We start from the raw sequence: 19,690 nt of genomic DNA, 5'->3' as shown, positions 1-19,690 counted from the left end.
AGTTTCCTTGTTATTTTCTCATCTTGGTTTGAAAGAGATAATAAACCCAAAGTGGATGATGAATTTCCAGATGTGGATCCTGCTCCTGAGATAGATGGCGACACTGTTGGTGGCAATGAATGTACATGCTTTAAATTTCCATCAGCATGTATCTGAGGTACATTGTAGCTTGTATTTGAAAGCTGTTGATCTTTAGATACCAATAATTGTTGTTGTTGTTGTTGTTGTGGTTGATTAACATATACATCTTCATTCAAATCTGAACTTGAAATTGTATTTAGAGATAAACCTAAAGTGGGTAATGGATTTCCTGCTCCTGAGGTAGATGGTAACACTGTTGGATCAAGGAATGTCAATGAATGTTCATGATATAAATTTACATCATCTACCGGAGGTGCATTGTAATAGGTATTTGAAAACTGTTGATCTTCGTGAACCAATAATTGTTGTTGTTGTTGTTGATTAACATATGCATCTTCATTCAAACCTGAACTTGATATTGTATTTTCAGGAAACGACACCATTAGTTGTTGATAATCATTATTAATTGATTCACCTGTTTTACAATATTTGTCAATTATATAAGTCAGATCTGTTTCTTTTTCTTCTTCTTCTTCAATTTGTATGTTAGGTTGATGATAATTACACTTCAAATTAGCTGCTGGTAAATTGGTGGTTTCTGATATTAGTTGATAATTTGAGCTTGAAGTAGATGGCAAATAAATGTTGTTATTTTTTTCTCCTCCTCTTGTGGTGTTAGTTTCTGAGGAAAAGAAGACATCAATGAAATCAGGAATTTGATCCAAAAAATATTCTTCTCTATGTTGTTGCTGTTGTTGTTGTTGAACATGATGAACTCCATTTTCCTGAGTTTTGTTTGCAATTCTTTTAAATGTTGTTGTATTCTTCTTCACCTTATTTTCCAAAACTGATTCTTCATCATCAGATTCCAAAGCAGCAGGAGCAGCAACAGCAGTGGCAACGATGGTGGTCAGGGTAGTACTAGTAGTAGTGGTGGTGGTGGTGGCACTAGTGGTGGTGGTGGTGGTGGTAGTAGTAGTAGTAGTAGTAGTATAAGTAGCAGATTTATCTAAATCTTTGTTTGTCAATGACCCTAATTCTTCCTTATTGCCTGTATCATGCTCATTATTATCTTCTTTACTGCTATCACTACCACCATCATCATCATTATTATTACTACTACAACTACTACTACTACTACTACTACTACCACCACCACCACCACCACTACTACTACTGCTACTACTACTACCACCGCCACCACCATCACTACTGCTGTTACTGTTACTGCTGCTGCCTCTACTGCTGCTGCTGCTGCTGCCTCTTCTGATGCTGATTCTTCTGCTGCTTCTTATGCTGCTGCTGCCTCTTCTGATGCTGATGTCTTTTCTGTTGCCACTTCTACTTCTGCTGTTTCTTCTTTTTCTATCATCTTCATTATCCTTATCATCATTATCATTATTTATCTCCAGTAATAATAATGATGTAGTTGCTGATTCAGTAATGTTAGCAGTAGTTTTAGCCTTGTGTTTTTTTTTTTTTTTAATTTTCTCTCCTGATACAACTTGATAGGATGATGATGATGATGGGCTTGTTGGATTTTTTTTTCTAACCTTTATGACTGAAGGAAGAATATTTTCATTTTCTTCTTTTTTGAATAAATTCCTGATTTGCATACCTAAAAAGTAGTCTTCTAAAACTTCCCGTTTATCTTGATGTATAAAACCAGATGATATTATTTTTTGTAGGATAATTCTAGATAATCTATTCTTATCTATATCAAAATTCTTATACTGAAATTGGCTCTTAATTATGTAATTTAAACTTTTCAGTATTATTTTAAAAGATTCTGTCAAATTCATATTCTTTGGAGAACATTTGGGTTTCACTTCATTCTTATGTAACTCGATTATCTTCAATATATCATTTCTATACTTTGGAAGTGGGAATTTTACTTCACAGCAGTTACATTCCATAATTGGAATGATTTCATTCTTCAATCTAAACCCTTCATGTATGAAAGTTTGTTTATTTCTTGATATTTGAGTCTTTAAATTTTCATACTTGGTTTTAAATAAAAAGGCTGACTCTTCAAAAGATTTATCATCATCATCATCATCATCATTATCATTATCATCATCATCATCATCATTATTATTGTTATGCTTTTTTTTCATTGCCTTTATTATATATAATATTTCATTAATTTTATTTAATGTAGTTGGATATACTACAAATGGTGCTCTCTTACACTCATGATCTATTATTTTCTGGAATGATATAAATATGGCATTACATTTTATACAAATGTAACAACCATTGTTATTATCCATGTAAGAAAATGTGGATAATTTTTCCAACTGATCATTAGTTATCCATATTTTATATTTTTGTTTATCTTCCAATTCTGGATAGGATGGGGAGATAATTTTTTTTATTCTTTTATTGTATTCTTGAACATAAGTCAGTGTTCTTATACTAGAGTACAGATGAGTCCCCTTTAATATAAAATATTTAGGGAGATCATCATAGAGTTGTTGTTCTGATGTAAAAGTTGTGGGTGCCTCCTTAGGGAGAGGATCTCGACGATTCACGTTGTTCTTAATTGGAGCCATTGAAAACAATAAAGCAGAAGAATCCCACAGGCTGGAGAATCATGCATGTGTATACAGCTGGCATTGAGACAAGCTGTAGCTGGTTAGATACATCTCCCAAATCGGCATTTACAGTAGTTTTTAGGTTGTGCAGTGTGCTCACAGTAAATCCGAATCCTAAAACAAAGAAAAAAGGTGTCACTTTTTATTTTATTCGTTTAACATAGAGATAAAATAATAGTATATTACGCTTGATTAACTTTTTTAAAAAATATATAAACGATGTTTTTTTTGTATGAATTAAGCCTAAACTTAAAAAATAAAGTATCTGAAATTAATAAATTTAAACAAATATATTTAGGTCTAGATAATAATAAAAAAGTTCAAGGGTTAGTTGTAAAAACCATGGAATATGGTTTTTTAACTAATTTAATGAAACATGAAAATATTGGGATTTGGCCACACAACCAGAAGAAAACTCTAATCACTAATTGGAAAGTTAGAGAGGTTAGAAACTTACTAAGAGCAATAGAATATTTAAATTTCATTAGAGGTCATAAAAAGATTAAGGAAGAGATAGTAGGAGATAAGGATATGTACACTTTATTAGGTTTAATTGATCTTGAAACTTGTGTTTTAAATTTACACAAAATATTAATGAGAGGATTGTTATCACCCGAAAAATGTGGTTATGTAAGTACCAATATACGCTGTACAAAGATTAGTAATAACACAAGTGTCAAGGGTTTGTATGTATATCCACATATCCATTCAATTCAGGATGGAGAAAATCGTATTTTGGCTATTTTGGACAATTACAATTCTACATTGACCCAAAAAATATTCACATTTTTACGGCCAGAGGAAGAATTTGAATGGATTTTTAAATTAATTTCATGGTTTATCCTAGAAATGCTTACTCTCCATCCTTTTTCAGATGGAAATGGTCGTTTGACACGTCTTTTAGTCAATTATATATTGTCAGAATTAATGCCATTTCCAACATCTATTATGGGGAATTTAGAACGGGTTATTATCCATGATCGAAAACTAAATACAAAAAAAACAACGCCCACCTCTTAACATACTCAAATTAGTAATTGAAAGTGTCTTGTTCAATTGGCGAATGTATTTTTATCTGTTATCTGTGGTCAGAAAAAAATAATGAAACTTTATATTATATTTATATGTTTAATTCTTTATTCAATAATATTAAATTACATTTATAAGAAAAATATGAGTAATAATCCAAAGAAAGACTCTAATTTAATATTAATGTCACACCCTCCATATGAAAAGATTACAAGAGAGATGGATTGTACTATTAACAATATAGCATGCCAGAAAAATGAAGACTGTCAAACATTTTGCTCTTCTTCTTTAGGAGTTACTTGCATTAATAGTGTTTGTAATTATGACACTGATCATAAATGTTTAAATGGAGGATTTCCTATTAATTATGTTGGGGAAACTAATTTAATAGCCACCATATGTGCTTGTATGGATAATGGACACTATATCGGTGAGCAATGTCAATACCAAAATTCCTTTCGACCAACGCTCACAAAAGCTTCCCTATTAGCTAAAGACGGACGTATATTATTTTAAAGTAAAAAAAAAAAAAGATTTTCCCATCTATAAGTATACTACAATTTCACTATGTTGCTCTTTAAAATGAATGATCGATATTATACTTATCCACTTATTCAAAATTATGATCCGTTAAAACGAACTTATCAAGACTCACATATCAATCCCAATACTGGGACTTTCAATAAAATAACTCGTGATCTTCAAACTATAAGTTGTACTTCATCAAGAAAAAATAAGACGAGTTTATATGGTTTTGGATCACTAACAGATATGTGTGGGAAAAGAGAAATTGATTTGATTTTATTAACAAATGGAACAGTTCATCATTTATATCGTAGATTTTGGGAGACAAACACTATAAGTGGTTCCCATGTCATACGTCTACCTAGTTTAGATTATATACATTTTATCTTGGATGTTGATTTTAAAAAAATGTGTACTCTTGAATCATTTCGTTTATCGACAGCTGAGTACCTAGAATATCTAACACTTAAACAATCAGGGTCATCCTTACAATTAACAACATCCATTGTTAATGGACAGATCTATTATAATACAAATTATGTCATATATGAACTTGTTTCTCATATTGTTTATTATTTAGGTCTAGACTGGCTACCAATTTATATTTTAGGTAAATCACAAACGTTTACTCAAGGATTTCATCTTGAAATACCCCACCTAACTCTTTCCCATTATGATTTTGCCCTAATGTCCAATTCATGTAAAGAACTCTTACCTACCCTCGTAGATATTACTACCAATTATAGTATTTTTGGCTCTCAAAAAATTCAACTGCAAACACCTTTAAACGAAATGGACTGCACTTATTTACCATATGCGGTTTTCCACAAAAATAATATTTATGATATATCGAACTCACCACCCTCATATATTTTATCAAGTATGGGTGAAGTTTTTTATTTATTTAATATCTGTAAATATCATGAACCTTCATCCATTAGAGGATTCCCAACTATTATCGGGTTGGATGATGATACATATGCTCTGGATGTTTTTCAGAAAAATGTTCAAACATTTATGCAAAGCAAGGAAAATATTGATGACGCCGAAAATTATTTTACTATATATGAAAATTATGATAATTCTAGGGAGAGAGATGAAGAAAAAATACCAGATATAACAGAAGAAGATTTTTTCATGTTTTCCAATGTTAACAATATTATCAATAAAATTATAGTGGGTTTATTTTTTGTTACACTTAGTAAGGAATATAAACTTTCTATATATAAATCTCTTCATTTTCAAGAGGAACAACAAGAAGAGAATAACCAACTCTTAATTATACTTGAAAAATATCCAAATAGTTTTATACATATTAACGAAATTCCGCATTACCTGATTCTTCTTACAAATGAAAATGACAATGACGCTGAGGCAAACTTTGACTACGATAAAATACAAATGACAGTAAATCGTATTGAAAAAGTGTTTACAGTTCAACCTTTAAGGCAAACATCTATTCGCGGAACAGTTGCCAGTAGCAATACCAGTCGAGATACCAATTCTTTCTTGAAACGAATTCAGCCATTTACCATTGAACATATAACCCGTTTATGTTTGCAGAGTAAACAACATCTTCACACTGTCTTGTATCTTTTAGCATTGTTATATGTTAAAAAGATCCGTCAAAAGTCCCTGGGAATGACATTTCCTGACTACAATTATTTTATAGCCCAAATAATTAGAGATTTAAATTTTAATCACTTAGATACTGGACCACTTTATGAAATCATCTATCTTCTTATCCGATATCAGGAACACCAGCAAGTAAAAGAAGAATTAGAAGATTGGATAATTTTGTGTCTTCTAAATCTTCTAATTGTTAGTGATGTGGTATCAATGAAAGAAGCTTTTGATCTAGTAGAAAAAATTGATTCTCAAAGATTGGATTTTGTCATGAATATAAATGTGGAAGAGTTTGACAGTGACACTTATCGGGTAGTACCATCAGCTAATAGTAATTCACTTCCTACTAAAATTCCTCGGATTATAATAGCTTTTTCTTTCCTACAGAATTTTGGTATAACGGAGTATAACAATTTTTTAGCTATATATAAACCTATTATATGTGATAAGAATTCACGCCAGATTAATGTTTGGGAGAATACTACTAAGAAGTGGTCAGTAGCTAATAATCGCATTAATTCTTCTTTACTAGCACCAGACCTAGCTTACATTGCACGCCAAATTATTTTAATTGATAGCATACTACAACAACAACAACAACCACAATTACTGGAAAATGAAATGTTTCTTTCACTTACCTTACCACCAACACCATTACAATCCAACAGCAACTTATTAGCACCTCCTCCCCCGTTGTCGCCTTCTCCATCAATAACCTCATCTTCTACTTCATCGAATTCAAACTCAAACCTTCCTTCTCCTTCAGCCAAAGGTAGAGCCAAAAAAAAAAACTACTGATTCTACAAATAATAATAATAATAATAATAATAATAATAATAATAATAATTACAAGAAGCGAAGTCTTATTCAGAATAGTCTTCTAAATTCTATAAAGAGTTTTTATGCAAACATGAAAATCTTGGATATACCTCGATATTTTATTGCTTCTTCTCAATGTTATATCATCAGCGGCAGTAGCAGTAGTGAGATGAACCAAATTTTTTATATCCTACCACTTTCCCTGTACAAATCATCAAATAATACAAATTCTGATACAAGACCAACTATTTATGATTGGAGTGAAGTATTGAAACTATTAGATCACATACCAAAATGTACCTTTATTATGCAGCAATGTAATCCAATATTAAAAGATATTCTACATTACGAAAGCGAAAAAAAGAAATATTATAAGAAGTTGACAGTTGAAGAGAAACATAAAATTCTCTTACTTAGTCGTGAACGATATCATATAAACTTTATAGATCGATTTTGGAATGATGGTATGAATAGATTAGCTCAACTTGTCAAATATTATGTGCTAAAACATATGGTTACTTCTTTAGAATCACTAAACCGAGTTTCAGAAAATATTAATATAGAAAATAAATATCAAGATCTTCTTAATAGACTCATTGAAGAATGCCGTCATGGGATAAAAAATCGTAAAATTCCAATCAAAGAAAGTATTTACCATCTAGATGCTATTTTAAAAGAAAATCTAAAGGTAAATGGACGGTTTATATGAAAATATGATGTTGGTGAACCAGTGAAACCTAATTGTAATTGTCAATTAGTTGATATTTTGTTAACACTAGCACAGATCTTTTGCTATGATGCAACTACTATGATTTATTTTTTTTCACTAATAGTAAAAGCATGCCATCGACAAAATGACAAGAAGATAACTTTGGGTATTGGAGATTCAAATTCAGGAAAAACTGCTTTATTAAATACTCTTACTCTAACTCTTGGTGATTTGACAGGTATTCTCTCAGTACATACAGCTCATAAGGGTCTCCAAGAACGGACCCATGATTTAAGAAGAGGTGGAAAAATGGTTAGAATGTGGTACATGGATGAACTGAGTACGACTAAAACCCTTAATTCTCTGTTTTTAAAGCAATTGAGCGATCATGTCCCAATGTGGATTCCTCAAAACTATATGGATGGGGATACATATAATTTAGCAACACCTATTTTTTTGTTTGGCAACAATTGCCCAACTTTCAGCGAATATGACTCAGCCTTGATGCAACGACTTCGTTTCATTTCATTCCGTGCGCGGTTTGATTCTGAAGTGCCTACGTCATTTCAATATTCAATTTTTCCCCAATTTCATCTCATGACTGATGATCGAAAGAAAAAGCGTCTGACTGAAGGAATTATGGCACTCTTTATTCATGCTAACTGTCATGATAAACTCAATTCGCCCTGGTTTGTATCAATGAACCAGACTGTTAACTTTCTCACACTCCCAATTAACATTATGGAGGCAACTGAGTTATATTCACCAGAACGTGGAATTGTAGCCCAAATAATGGAAGAGTGCCATCTGGTAGAGAAACCATATAGTGGGTTTATTACCCTACATCGTCTATCAGTTCTTTTGCGTAGTTTCCCCAAGGCCCTTAAAAATATTTCATTGGCAGATGCTCATCTTTTTTTTGATAACGTATACCAGGTATCATGGCTACCAATAAACAGCAATCGTTTGGCAAATATTCCACAATCCCATTTACCAATTAATGAACCAACTATTAGTATCATAGAGGGAATTTGTGAACAAAATTGTGAAATAAATGATAGAAATCTTGCCAGATTAACTCAAAATTAAATTAAACAGGTACTAAAAAAAAAAAGTATATATACTCTATATTTATATGTGTGTGTGAAATGAAAATATACTGAAAGCCATATAATGTTTTCTTCACCTGGAAATAATAAATCGTCCCCTAAACAACAAATTGAAACAGAATCTCCAAAAAAATGAAGAAAACAATAATAACAAACATAACAAATTAGAAAACCTTTTCAATGATATTAAAAAACAAATAAAAACAGAAGATTTATTTTTTTTTTAATTTGGATGATTCGACTTTATTAAATTTAGAAAGTGTATGTAAAATTATTAAAAAAAAAAATTTTTATAAAATATATAAAAATAAATAGTATAAAATAAATGTCCAGTTCAACTAGGAGTCAATTAATTGTTTTTAATTTCCAAAATCGTAATGGAAAAGAAAAATATTTCCAAATAAGAATTTCAAAAACATATTCAACTGGTAATTTTAATAAAAAGTTTTTCCCACTGTTAACAATAAAACAAGAAATACCACTAAGATTGTTAATTCATTACTATATTTCACTAAATATATTTACAGGAGAGGGATTAGGATCAGTAAAAAAAGGGGGAATGAATTATGGATTAATTAGGAGATTCAAAAGAGCCAAAGTAAGAGAAGATAGAAACAGTCCAACAGAAGATGATGAAATTCATAGAAATGTCATACAAGATAATATTGAAGATGAAGTAGACGAGATCAGTGGTCCTGGTCCATCTAATGGAAATAAATCTTCTTATGGTCTACTCCAGAAGGGTGGAATAAATGCCCCCTCTCATAGAATTCTCAATTCTTCTTCTTGTCCAAGGGGTATTCAAAACAATGGTACTTATATTTTCCCTCAATCGGAATCCAATAAAAATAACTTTATAGTTACAAAAATATATCAAATCGCTGGATTGGGCTTTCCAGGATTCAAACTGAAATTTAATACTCGTTTCTTTGACATGAAAACTTTAAAACAATATTTGTCTAAATACATTGAACAAATACCTAAAAATGAAGGTTTTTCGTTAGAATATAGATACATAATATTATATATTAGAATGTTAACAAATTTATGGACATTTTTAATGGTAAAACAAGACCGGAAGGATCAAAAGTTAATTTATAAATATCTTATTAATGAAATTGGTAAGTTAAGAAAACATATTCAATTTAACAATAAAAAGTATATAGATAATAATAGTTTATACATGGTAAATTTTATTGAAAAAGCAAACATGTATAGTAGTGAATTATTTTACAAATTTGTTAGAAAATTGACGGACACTGTAATTTGTGATCATGATATCAAAGAGATCAATTCTAGAGATGCCACTAAATTACACTTCAAATTACTTACTGTGTTTGATTCACTAACTGCTGCTACACATCAACAGGCAGTAGTAAGTTTACAGAAATATATTTTGTACAGTGCATTAGACTATGATAATGCATCTTCCCAAAAAATGAATACTAATAATATTAAGTATAATTTCAGATATGCTAAGATCAATAGAGAGACTTGTGAAATTAATGACACTGATATCCATAGAAATATGGGTGATGATGATGATGAAGATTCTGATAATAATGTTGATGTTGATGGTAGTGGGGATACCCAAGGTCCCTTAGTAATTTTAAAATGTCGAAAAATTAGAAGGAAAGATAAATAAACTTTACTTATTATTTCCTCAAAGTTGAAGAGAATTAGTGACCCTTGCTCTTGGACCAGGGCCAGGGGCAGATGGGTGAGGGATGGATGACTGATGATGGGTAAAGAGTGATAATTGTATGTATGACCTGGGTATGGTTTTCCGGTATTCCATGATAATTTAAGTTTTTTTTTATTCCTAAAATGAATATATATTGTAACCTTACATACTATATATTAGGTAAACGGTTTATTCAAAGCAATATTATTTCAAGACATGGCTACCAATACAGATCAGATAACAATTAAAATTTTAGATTTATCACCTGACATGATACAATTTAAAATAGAAAACATAAATTTAGCTCTAGTAAATGGATTGCGGCGGATTTGTATAACTGAGACTCCTACTATAGCCATTGATTGGGATCAAATTAAAAAAAATACAACTATATTAAGTGATGAGTTCATTATTCATCGTCTAGGTCTAATTCCAATACCTTCAGATGAATTCATTAATAAATTAAAGATTCCATGGAAATGTCAATGTATTAACTTTTGTATGACATGTGCAGTAGAATTTATTTTGGATGTTAAATGTCGTGAAGACAAACAATACCTCATAACAACATCTGATATAATACCTATCTTTTCATAAAGAAATCCCAATTCCTTTGGTTAAACTTAATAATGGACAAGAATTATGCTTAAAAGCATATGCTATCAAGGGGATTGGCAAAAACCACGCCAAATGGAATCCGACAATTAATATAGATTTTGATTGCTGTAACAACACTTCTTCTTATTTTCTGGAAGATTGTAATAAACGGAAACAATTTTATTTCAATATTGAAAGTTCAGGTGCATTAAAGCCTGAAAATATTATGCTAATAGGCCTCGAAACTTTAAAAAACAAATTAACCTTCTTATTGGATAAATTTAAATGTTAATTCTGTAAATAGAATACCAGACTGGGGTGTGTGTGTGTGTGCACAAAAAAAATGGAATAATAAATGATCAAATATTTATTTTGCTTTTAATCATTCAATAAATGCATTAAGACAGAAATTATTGAGCAAGAAATTGATTAGAAAAATTTAGTTTTTATTAAACCATATTTCGTTTTAACCTGATTAGAGTGGTTTAATCCTATATCTTCATTTAATGTATAAGAGGAGAAGTTATTATAAATCCAAATGAAAAGTACTAAACTTATCAAAAAAACAGGAATTATAATAATAATAATAAGAACAGTCGAATTGATATTGATTGTTTCTTGTGTGTCATTTGGTGTAGTTGAGTCAGTGGTTTCTTCTTTAGGAGTTTCTTCTGTTGTTTCTAAAGTTGACTGGCTTTCTTCGGTTGTTAATGGGGTAGTTGCCTTAATAATTATTGTTTCTTCTGTTGAGACAACTGTATATGTTTTCTTCACTGTATCATTTTCCCATTGTGGTGGTGTTGTGGCCGTGGCCGGTCTTTCTGATGATGTTGTTGCCTGGCTTTCTTCTGTTGTCGCTAAATTTTCAGGGATAAAAATAGTAGAAACTGATGATGATGATGAAATTGACGGGCTTTCTGAGCTATTTTGAGGGGTAGATGCTATCTCCTCATCAGTATCATTGGTTGTTGTTGTTGTTGTTGTTGATGATGTTAAGGGAGGAGTAGTTTCTGTCTCCTCATCTGCCTTTTTAGTTGTGATAGTATCATGAGGAGGAGGAACAGAAGGAGGAGGAGTAGTTTCTATCTCCTCATCTGTATAATAATTTTCTGATGATGTTGTTGCCTGGCTTTCTTCAGAATCAATATCATTGGTTGTTGTTGTTGTTGAGGAATGTGAGTTGCTAATAAGATTAGTAATATTTGCCTTTTTAGTTGTGACAGTATCATGAGGAGGAAGAAGAGAAGGAGGAGGAGTAGTTTCTGTCTCCTCATCTGTATAATAATTTTCTATTGATGTTGTTACCTGGCTTTCTTGAGGGGTAGATGCTGTCTCCTCATCAGTATCCTTGGTTGTTGTTGTTGTAGTTGTTGTTGTTGTTGTCGAGGGAGGAGTAGTTTCTGTTTCCTCATCTGTATAGTAATTTTCTGATGATGTTGTTACCTGGCTTTCTTGAGGGGTAGATGTTGTCTCCTCATCAGTATCATTGGTTGTTGTTGTTGTTGTCGAGGGAGGAGTAGTTTCTGTTTCCTCATCTGTATAATAATTTTCTGATGATGTTGTTGCCTGGCTTTCTTGAGGGGTAGATGCTGTCTCCTCATCAGTATCATTGGTTGTTGGTGTTGTTGTTGTTGTTGTCGAGGGAGGAGTAGTTTCTGTTTCCTCATCTGTATAATAATTTTCTGATGATGTTGTTACCTGGCTTTCTTGAGGGGTAGATGCTGTCTCCTCATCAGTATCCTTGGTTGTTGTTGTTGTAGTTGTTGTTGTTGTTGTCGAGGGAGGAGTAGTTTCTGTTTCCTCATCTGTATAGTAATTTTCTGATGATGTTGTTACCTGGCTTTCTTGAGGGGTAGATGTTGTCTCCTCATCAGTATCATTGGTTGTTGTTGTTGTTGTCGAGGGAGGAGTAGTTTCTGTTTCCTCATCTGTATAATAATTTTCTGATGATGTTGTTGCCTGGCTTTCTTGAGGGGTAAATGCTGTCTCCTCATCAGTATCATTGGTTGTTGTTGTTGTTGTTGTTGTCGAGGGAGGAGTAGTTTCTGTTTCCTCATCTGTATAATAATTTTCTGATGATGTTGTTACCTGGCTTTCTTGAGGGGTAGATGCTGTCTCCTCATCAGTATCATTGGTTGTTGTTGTTGTTGTTGTTGAGGGAGGAGTAGTTTCTGTTTCCTCATCTGTATAATAATTTTCTGATGATGTTGCTACTTGGCTTTCTTGAGGGGTAGATGCTGTCTCCTCATCAGTATCATTGGTTGTTGTTGTTGTTGTTGTTGTCGAGGGAGGAGTAGTTTCTGTTTCCTCATCTGTATAATAATTTTCTGATGATGTTGTTACCTGGCTTTCTTGAGGGGTAGATGCTGTCTCCTCATCAGTATCATTGGTTGTTGTTGTTGTTATGGGCACGCCGCGCCGCTCGAGAACACGCCCACGCAGCCTAGCGTCTACCGAAGGGACGGAGATACGCCGGTCTGAGCTCGGTTCAGAACAGTTGGCCCAACAGAGCGGACGTCCCCGACCTTCACCTCGCCCAGTCTCCTCATAGTTATAATAATTTTCTGATGATGTTGTTGCCTGGCTTTCTTTAGAATCAGTATCATTGGTTGTTGTTGTTGTTGTTAAGGGTGGAGTAGTTTCTATCTCCTCATCTGAAGTTGACGGGCTTTCTTGAGGGGTGGATGCTGTCTCCTCATCAGTATCATTTTCTGTTGATATTACTACCAGTCTTGGTTTGGCTGTTGTGGAGTTGCTAATAAGAGGTTTAGTTATCTTTTTCTTTTTAGTTGTTGTTGTGTTGTAAGCTGCTCTCTCATTTTCTGAAGTTATCATTAGTGAGACAAATGTAGATGTTTCCATCACTGTATCATTTTCCTATGATGTTAGAGGGGCTGTTGATGTTTTCTCATTTTCATCCATTACAATTAAGTGGGAAGATGTAATTGGTGTAGTTGTGTTTTTCTTTTGGGACCACATACAACTTTTGGTAAATCCAACTATTAATATGAGTATTAGCACATTCATTTTCTTTTAGTGTCAGGAAAAGGTTGATATGTGAATCGATCAAAATTCACAGAAGAAATGAAATAAATTTGCTGTGATTTACTATATTTATATGGCCCACTAGGAAAATCGAGCACAAGACACTGCCAGGGTAGCAGGCGCAAACCCCATTAACAGCACTAGCCTGTGTGAGAGAGAGACACACACACACGTCCGCTCTCTCCGGGAGGCAGTGTGCCACTGTAAAGAAAAGGAGCCGGAGGATCTTTTTTTATCTCCTCTCTCCATGGTGTAGGTGCCGGAAGCACTCAACTATCTTTTAATACAAAATCGTGTTTGCTCCCAGTATGTAATTTACCTACAAATTTCAGAAGAATTTCGCAAAATTTTTAGGCAAATTTCCTTACAAATTGTGATTTACTAAAAAAAAACAAAAAAAATAGAATTTAGTTTTGTTAAAAAAAAAAATATAGCATATTGGAATAATACAAAAATCTATTAATTTCTTTTAATAATTTTTAGTTTTACATTATCATTTTTAATGTATAATTTCTTATTAGAACATATTAAGGAAATTTAATGCTGCTTCCTCTTGATTTTCATAATTAATACAATTCTCCTTTTCATTTAATTCTACGACTAAAGGAGCTACTATTTTACTATTTTCCACATCTAAATTACACTTCTCTGCCTCTTTAAAAACGTCCTCATTAACTTTTTTCTCAATTTTTATTCGTTTGAATGGTGGTTCTTCTGCTGTGACACTTCCATTACATATAGGTTATTCTGCCTGAACTTCATGTATTACTTTAGAAATAATATCTTTATATTTGGGCATTAGTTTCTTCCTAATGCTATTATTAGTTAAAAGAATTTGTTTAATTGCATCAGAGGCTTGATTTCGGATATTGTTAGCTGGGACATCTGAATAAAAAACAGAATCTAAATTTCGTAGATACAGAATTATTTTGTTATTAAAAACTCCAATTTCAGATAAACCAAATGAAATTAAAGCATTAACAGGACACGGGGATTCTCTAATTTCAACAAAGGTTTCACTTGAGTAAGGGATTCTGTTACGACCAATCCCATATATTTTAGAATTTTTGATGTAAACATTTCCTAGCGGCGAACCCATGTAAACTTCATCTTCTTTAGGGTTGGCCACAAAAGGACAAAATTGAACACCTAAATTTATACGTTGACGCAAACACTCGTTCTGAAATTGTGGCTATTTTTGTAAAAGTATTTCATTACATTTTAAAGAACATTGTTTATCTTTATGACCATCTATATACATTGACGCGCTCCAGATTTTACCCTGGGAAGGTTTATCAATTTTTAATGCCTCAGCTATTGGTTGGATTAGATTTTCTTCAAATATTTTCTGAATATCTTCACCAAATTCAATATTTCCAATCTTATTAGGTACTAAGGCAAATTTTGTTCCTCCCGAAACTATAAAACATTTGACCTCCAACAACTTAACGGTTAACCTATTTAAATAATCATTGTTAATTCTATAATATTTCATGTTGTTTTGGTTATTTGCCTTGATTTTTTCTTCAAATACAGAACTACCGAGTTTTTCATATTGTTCTTTAAATTTAGTTAATTTCTCTAAAATATTGTTTTTATTCAACTCTCTTAAATTTTCGATGGTTATCAATTTTTTGTGAATATTGGGTGGCTCATTGGGAAGTATATAATAATTCGAACTTGAAGATTTGTTTAGCATTTCTGCAATAATTTCCATAACCTCTTCATCTTCGTTGATGAAGTTGAGGGTGCTATAATACTTTTCTTCAGTTTGAAGTTGAGGGGGAGGAGGGTGAGATTGATAAATTCTATCTGTAGTCGTTGGTTGGTGATATATTGAGGTTGCATTTTTTGCCTGAATTATTGTTTGTTGTTGCTATAGTTGTGTTGTTGCTGCTGGTGGATAGGTAGTAGAAGGTAAATATTGACCATAATATCCTGAGGTATTCATTGTATGAAAGAGTCCAAATGATATAATGAGTTATGAGCTTTTGATATCCTAATTATATACTGACTGACTTTAAAAAAAAAAAAAAAAATATATATATATATATATATATATATATATATATATATATATATATATATATATATATATATATATATATATATATATATATATATATATATATATATATATATGTCGTACCTAGTAGCCGGAACTCACTTCTATGCCTACTATGCAAGGCCCGATTTGCCTAATAAGCCAAGTTTTCATGAATTAATGTTTTTTCGTCTACCTAACCTACCTAACCTAACCTAACCTAGCTTTTTTTGGCTACCTAACCTAACCTTACCTATATATATAGGTTAGGTTAGGTTAGGTTAGGTAGGGTTGGTTAGGTTCGGTCATATATCTACGTTAATTTTAACTCCAATAAAAAAAAATTGACCTCATACATAGTGAAAAGGGTAGCTTTATCATTTCATAAGAAAAAAATTATAGTAAATATATTAATTCATGAAAACTTGGCTTACTAGGCAAATCGGGCCTTGAATAGTAGGCTGAGAAGTGAGTTCTGGCTACTAGGTACGACATATATATATATATATATATATATATATATATATATATATATATATATATATATATGTCGTACCTAGTAGCCAGAACACACTTCTCAGCCTATTATGCAAGGCTCGATTTGCCTAATAAGCCAAGTTTTCCTGAATTAATATATTTTCTCTAATTTTTTTCTTATGGAATGATAAAGCTACCCATTTCATTATGTATGAGATCAATTTTTTTTTATTGGAGTTAAAATTAACATAGATATATGACCGAACCTAACCAACCCTACCTAACCTAACCTAACCTATCTTTATAGGTTAGGTTAGGTTAGGTAGCCGAAAAAGTTAGGTTAGGTTAGGTTAGGTAGGTTAGGTAGTCGAAAAAACATTAATTCATTAAAACTTGGCTTATTAGGCAAATTGGGCCTTGCATAGTAGGCTGAGAAGTGCGTTCTGGCTACTAGGTACGACATATATATATATATATATATATATATATATATATATATATATATATATATATATATATATATATATATGTCGTACCTAGTAGCCAGAACGCACTTCTATGCCTACTATGCAAGGCCAGATTTGCCAAATAAGCCAAGTTTTCATGAATTAATAGTTTTTCGAATACCTAACCTACCTAACTCAACCTAACTTAACTTTTTCTGCTACCTAACCTAACCTAACCTATAAAGATAGGTTAGGTTAGGTTAGGTAGGGTTGGTTAGGTTCGGTCATATATCTACGTTAATTTTACCTCCAATAAAAAAAATGACCTCATACGTAATGAAATGGGTAGCCTTGTCATTTCATAAAAAAAAAATTAGAGAAAATATATTAATTCAAGAAAACTTGGCTTATTAGGCAAATTGGGCCTTGCATAGTAGGCAAAGAAGTGCGTTCTGGCTATTAGGTACGACATATATATATATATATATATATATATATATATATATATATATATATATATATATATATATATATAACTTTTAATAAAATGTATAATATGAATTTTCTGCCAATGTGTCTCGCCTTATGGCGACAAATGGTAATATAATTAACCACCGATCATCATCATTATCTATCTTATTTTGTTTATTTTCCATAATTATATCATACATATCACACTCCAAACTATAAACAAAAATAAAAAAGGCTAACATATCTTCGAAACTGTTAGAATTTAATGTGAATAAAATGTCTGTATTATTAATATTGCTACTATTCACCATTGAGATCGTTGGTACCAAATGTGTCAGTTTGCTTACATTACTAGAAAGAAAATGTGATATATTTTTTAAATTGCTAAATTTTCGACATTGAGAATCAGAATCTAGAGTCACTCACATTTTTCTTTTGGTCTTATCATAATGAAAAGTTGTACGTAAAATAAAATTACATTCAGAATTTTTTTTCTTATTCTTCTTCTTATTATTATTATTATTAGTAGTAGTAGTAGTATACCACCATTTATGTTTTCTAGTTAAAGACGACATATAAAATTTTGAATTTTCTAAACACTCGTAATGAAATGAGGGCCATATTGAAGTTATTTCAATGCAAGGAATATTTAACAAAAGCTCACAGGCACTCAGATTACAAACTCTATAACCATGTGCAACATGTTTTTCATAGAGCTGATATTTTTCATTTTTTTGATAATCCTAGCTTAACTTTTCTATACTATATTGAGACGCATTTTCTGAATCAGTAGTCTGAATAAGGGCATTAACAGTTTGGCCTATATCAGAAATTAATCCCATTAAACGATTAATTATTTGTATTTGGGGTCTATATGTAATAGCTGGACATAGACACACACTCTTGGGTAAAGTTAAAGCCCTTGGTACTAATGGTACCATTGTATAGTATGAAAATGAGTACCACCTTCTGCTGTTATTGTACCTGGATGAAGTTGCTCAATTTTAGTTCCCAAGCAATAATGAATGCAACTAGTTGATTTATACATATGAAGAGGTCGAATTTTAATGGTACTCAAAAAGCGCTGGTGGTTGATCTCATCATCATTTTGATTTATTATTTGATTAAACCATTGTGTTACTTCATTTCTAATATTCTTAAAAATGTGAGCTGGGTCATTGTCCCGTAAAATCATAAGAACATGTTGCAATAAATTTGTTAAGTCACGATGATTACTAAGGTTGATACGTTTTTTATAACCACTGATTTTACATTTATTGCCAACTTGTCTTTCTTGTATAGCCATATAATGTTTATTTTTTTATTAGCACTAGAACACCAAATGCATTTTCGAAAGCTAGTTTGAGATAACATGTAGAAGGTATATCTTGTCTGAGATTAGTATTATAACGATTAGCCAATTCATCTCCAGTTCCTGCTGAACGAGATACCTTCAGAAATAATGAATCAGTGTCGCCATATAAAACTGTCACTCCAATTCCATTTTCATCTTTAGTATAAAAATGTTGAGCCCGATTAAGATGATACCGACCATAACCAGTAACCATGCATGGACCAGTTCATCTGCGAGTAGTTTAATGGCCGCCATTGCCCCATAAATAGAATTTACCATAATCTTAAGAGCGTTAGCTTGAGTGGTCATTCCTAATTTTTTCATAATACCTCGTTCATTTACTAATTTTTCACATATCTGACGTAATGGTGATTGAGTGTATGGTTTTCCTTCTTGGACTTTAACACTCACATAAGCAAAATAAGGATCTTCATCCATAATAAGTATATGAAATAAATTTTCATCAACTTCTGGGAGTTGACAACGTGAAATTCGAGTCACAAACCCTCGATTTAAATTATAGTCAATAATTAAACTAGGATATAATGAACAAAAATCAAAAACAAATATTGAATGAGTATTAGAAGCTAAATGTACTCCAATTTTCGGTTCAAGAACTTCAGTGCCTTTGTAAGTGTTTTTTCTACCTGTATCCAAATGATCCTTTTGTTCGATGGAATGTCTAGCGTATCGATTTTGTGGAAGAATACGACCTATTTCCCATTGAGATTGTGAATAACAGTTTACCTTATTAATGAGATGTTCGTCAATAGGAGCCGTATAAATTGAATTAAGTAAATTTATAAGGTAACGTCTCACAATAGCTGTAGAACTGGCACCAAGACAATGGTATGGGTCAAGGTCGCCCATACGAGATAAACCCATTGTAATTCTAATAGTATTAAGGTGCCCATTCAATTGAGTGACCAGATCCACATCTACAGTACAATAATCTAGAAAATTTAAAAAAAAAAAACTATCCGGTTCCTCTCCATTGTCTTCTAAATTTTTATACATTTTATTTATAGCTACAATATTAAAATCTACTTTATTGCGGCCCATTATAGCTTCTGCACA

At 31.8% G+C, this 19,690-nt stretch overlaps 1 protein-coding gene across 1 annotated transcript; it reads right to left on the bottom strand.

The window, feature by feature from the left end:
* Positions 1 to 249: 249 nt before the first annotated feature.
* Positions 250 to 19,051, bottom strand: LOC138373558 (uncharacterized protein DDB_G0290587-like). Its single transcript, XM_069339776.1, has 4 exons — positions 18,943 to 19,051; positions 11,371 to 12,050; positions 2,086 to 2,291; positions 250 to 334 (listed from the first exon to the last, which is right to left on the bottom strand). The coding sequence occupies exons 1-4, from the start codon at positions 19,049 to 19,051 to the stop codon at positions 250 to 252; spliced, it is 1,080 nt and encodes a 359-aa protein (XP_069195877.1).
* Between the last annotated feature and the right edge of the window lie 639 nt (positions 19,052 to 19,690).

This window comes from Procambarus clarkii, chromosome 42 (assembly GCF_040958095.1).
Source record: "Procambarus clarkii isolate CNS0578487 chromosome 42, FALCON_Pclarkii_2.0, whole genome shotgun sequence".
Lineage (NCBI taxonomy): Eukaryota > Metazoa > Arthropoda > Malacostraca > Decapoda > Cambaridae > Procambarus > Procambarus clarkii.
Note: the sequence above shows the minus strand (reverse complement) of the source record. Positions and strands in the feature narration are given on the sequence as shown.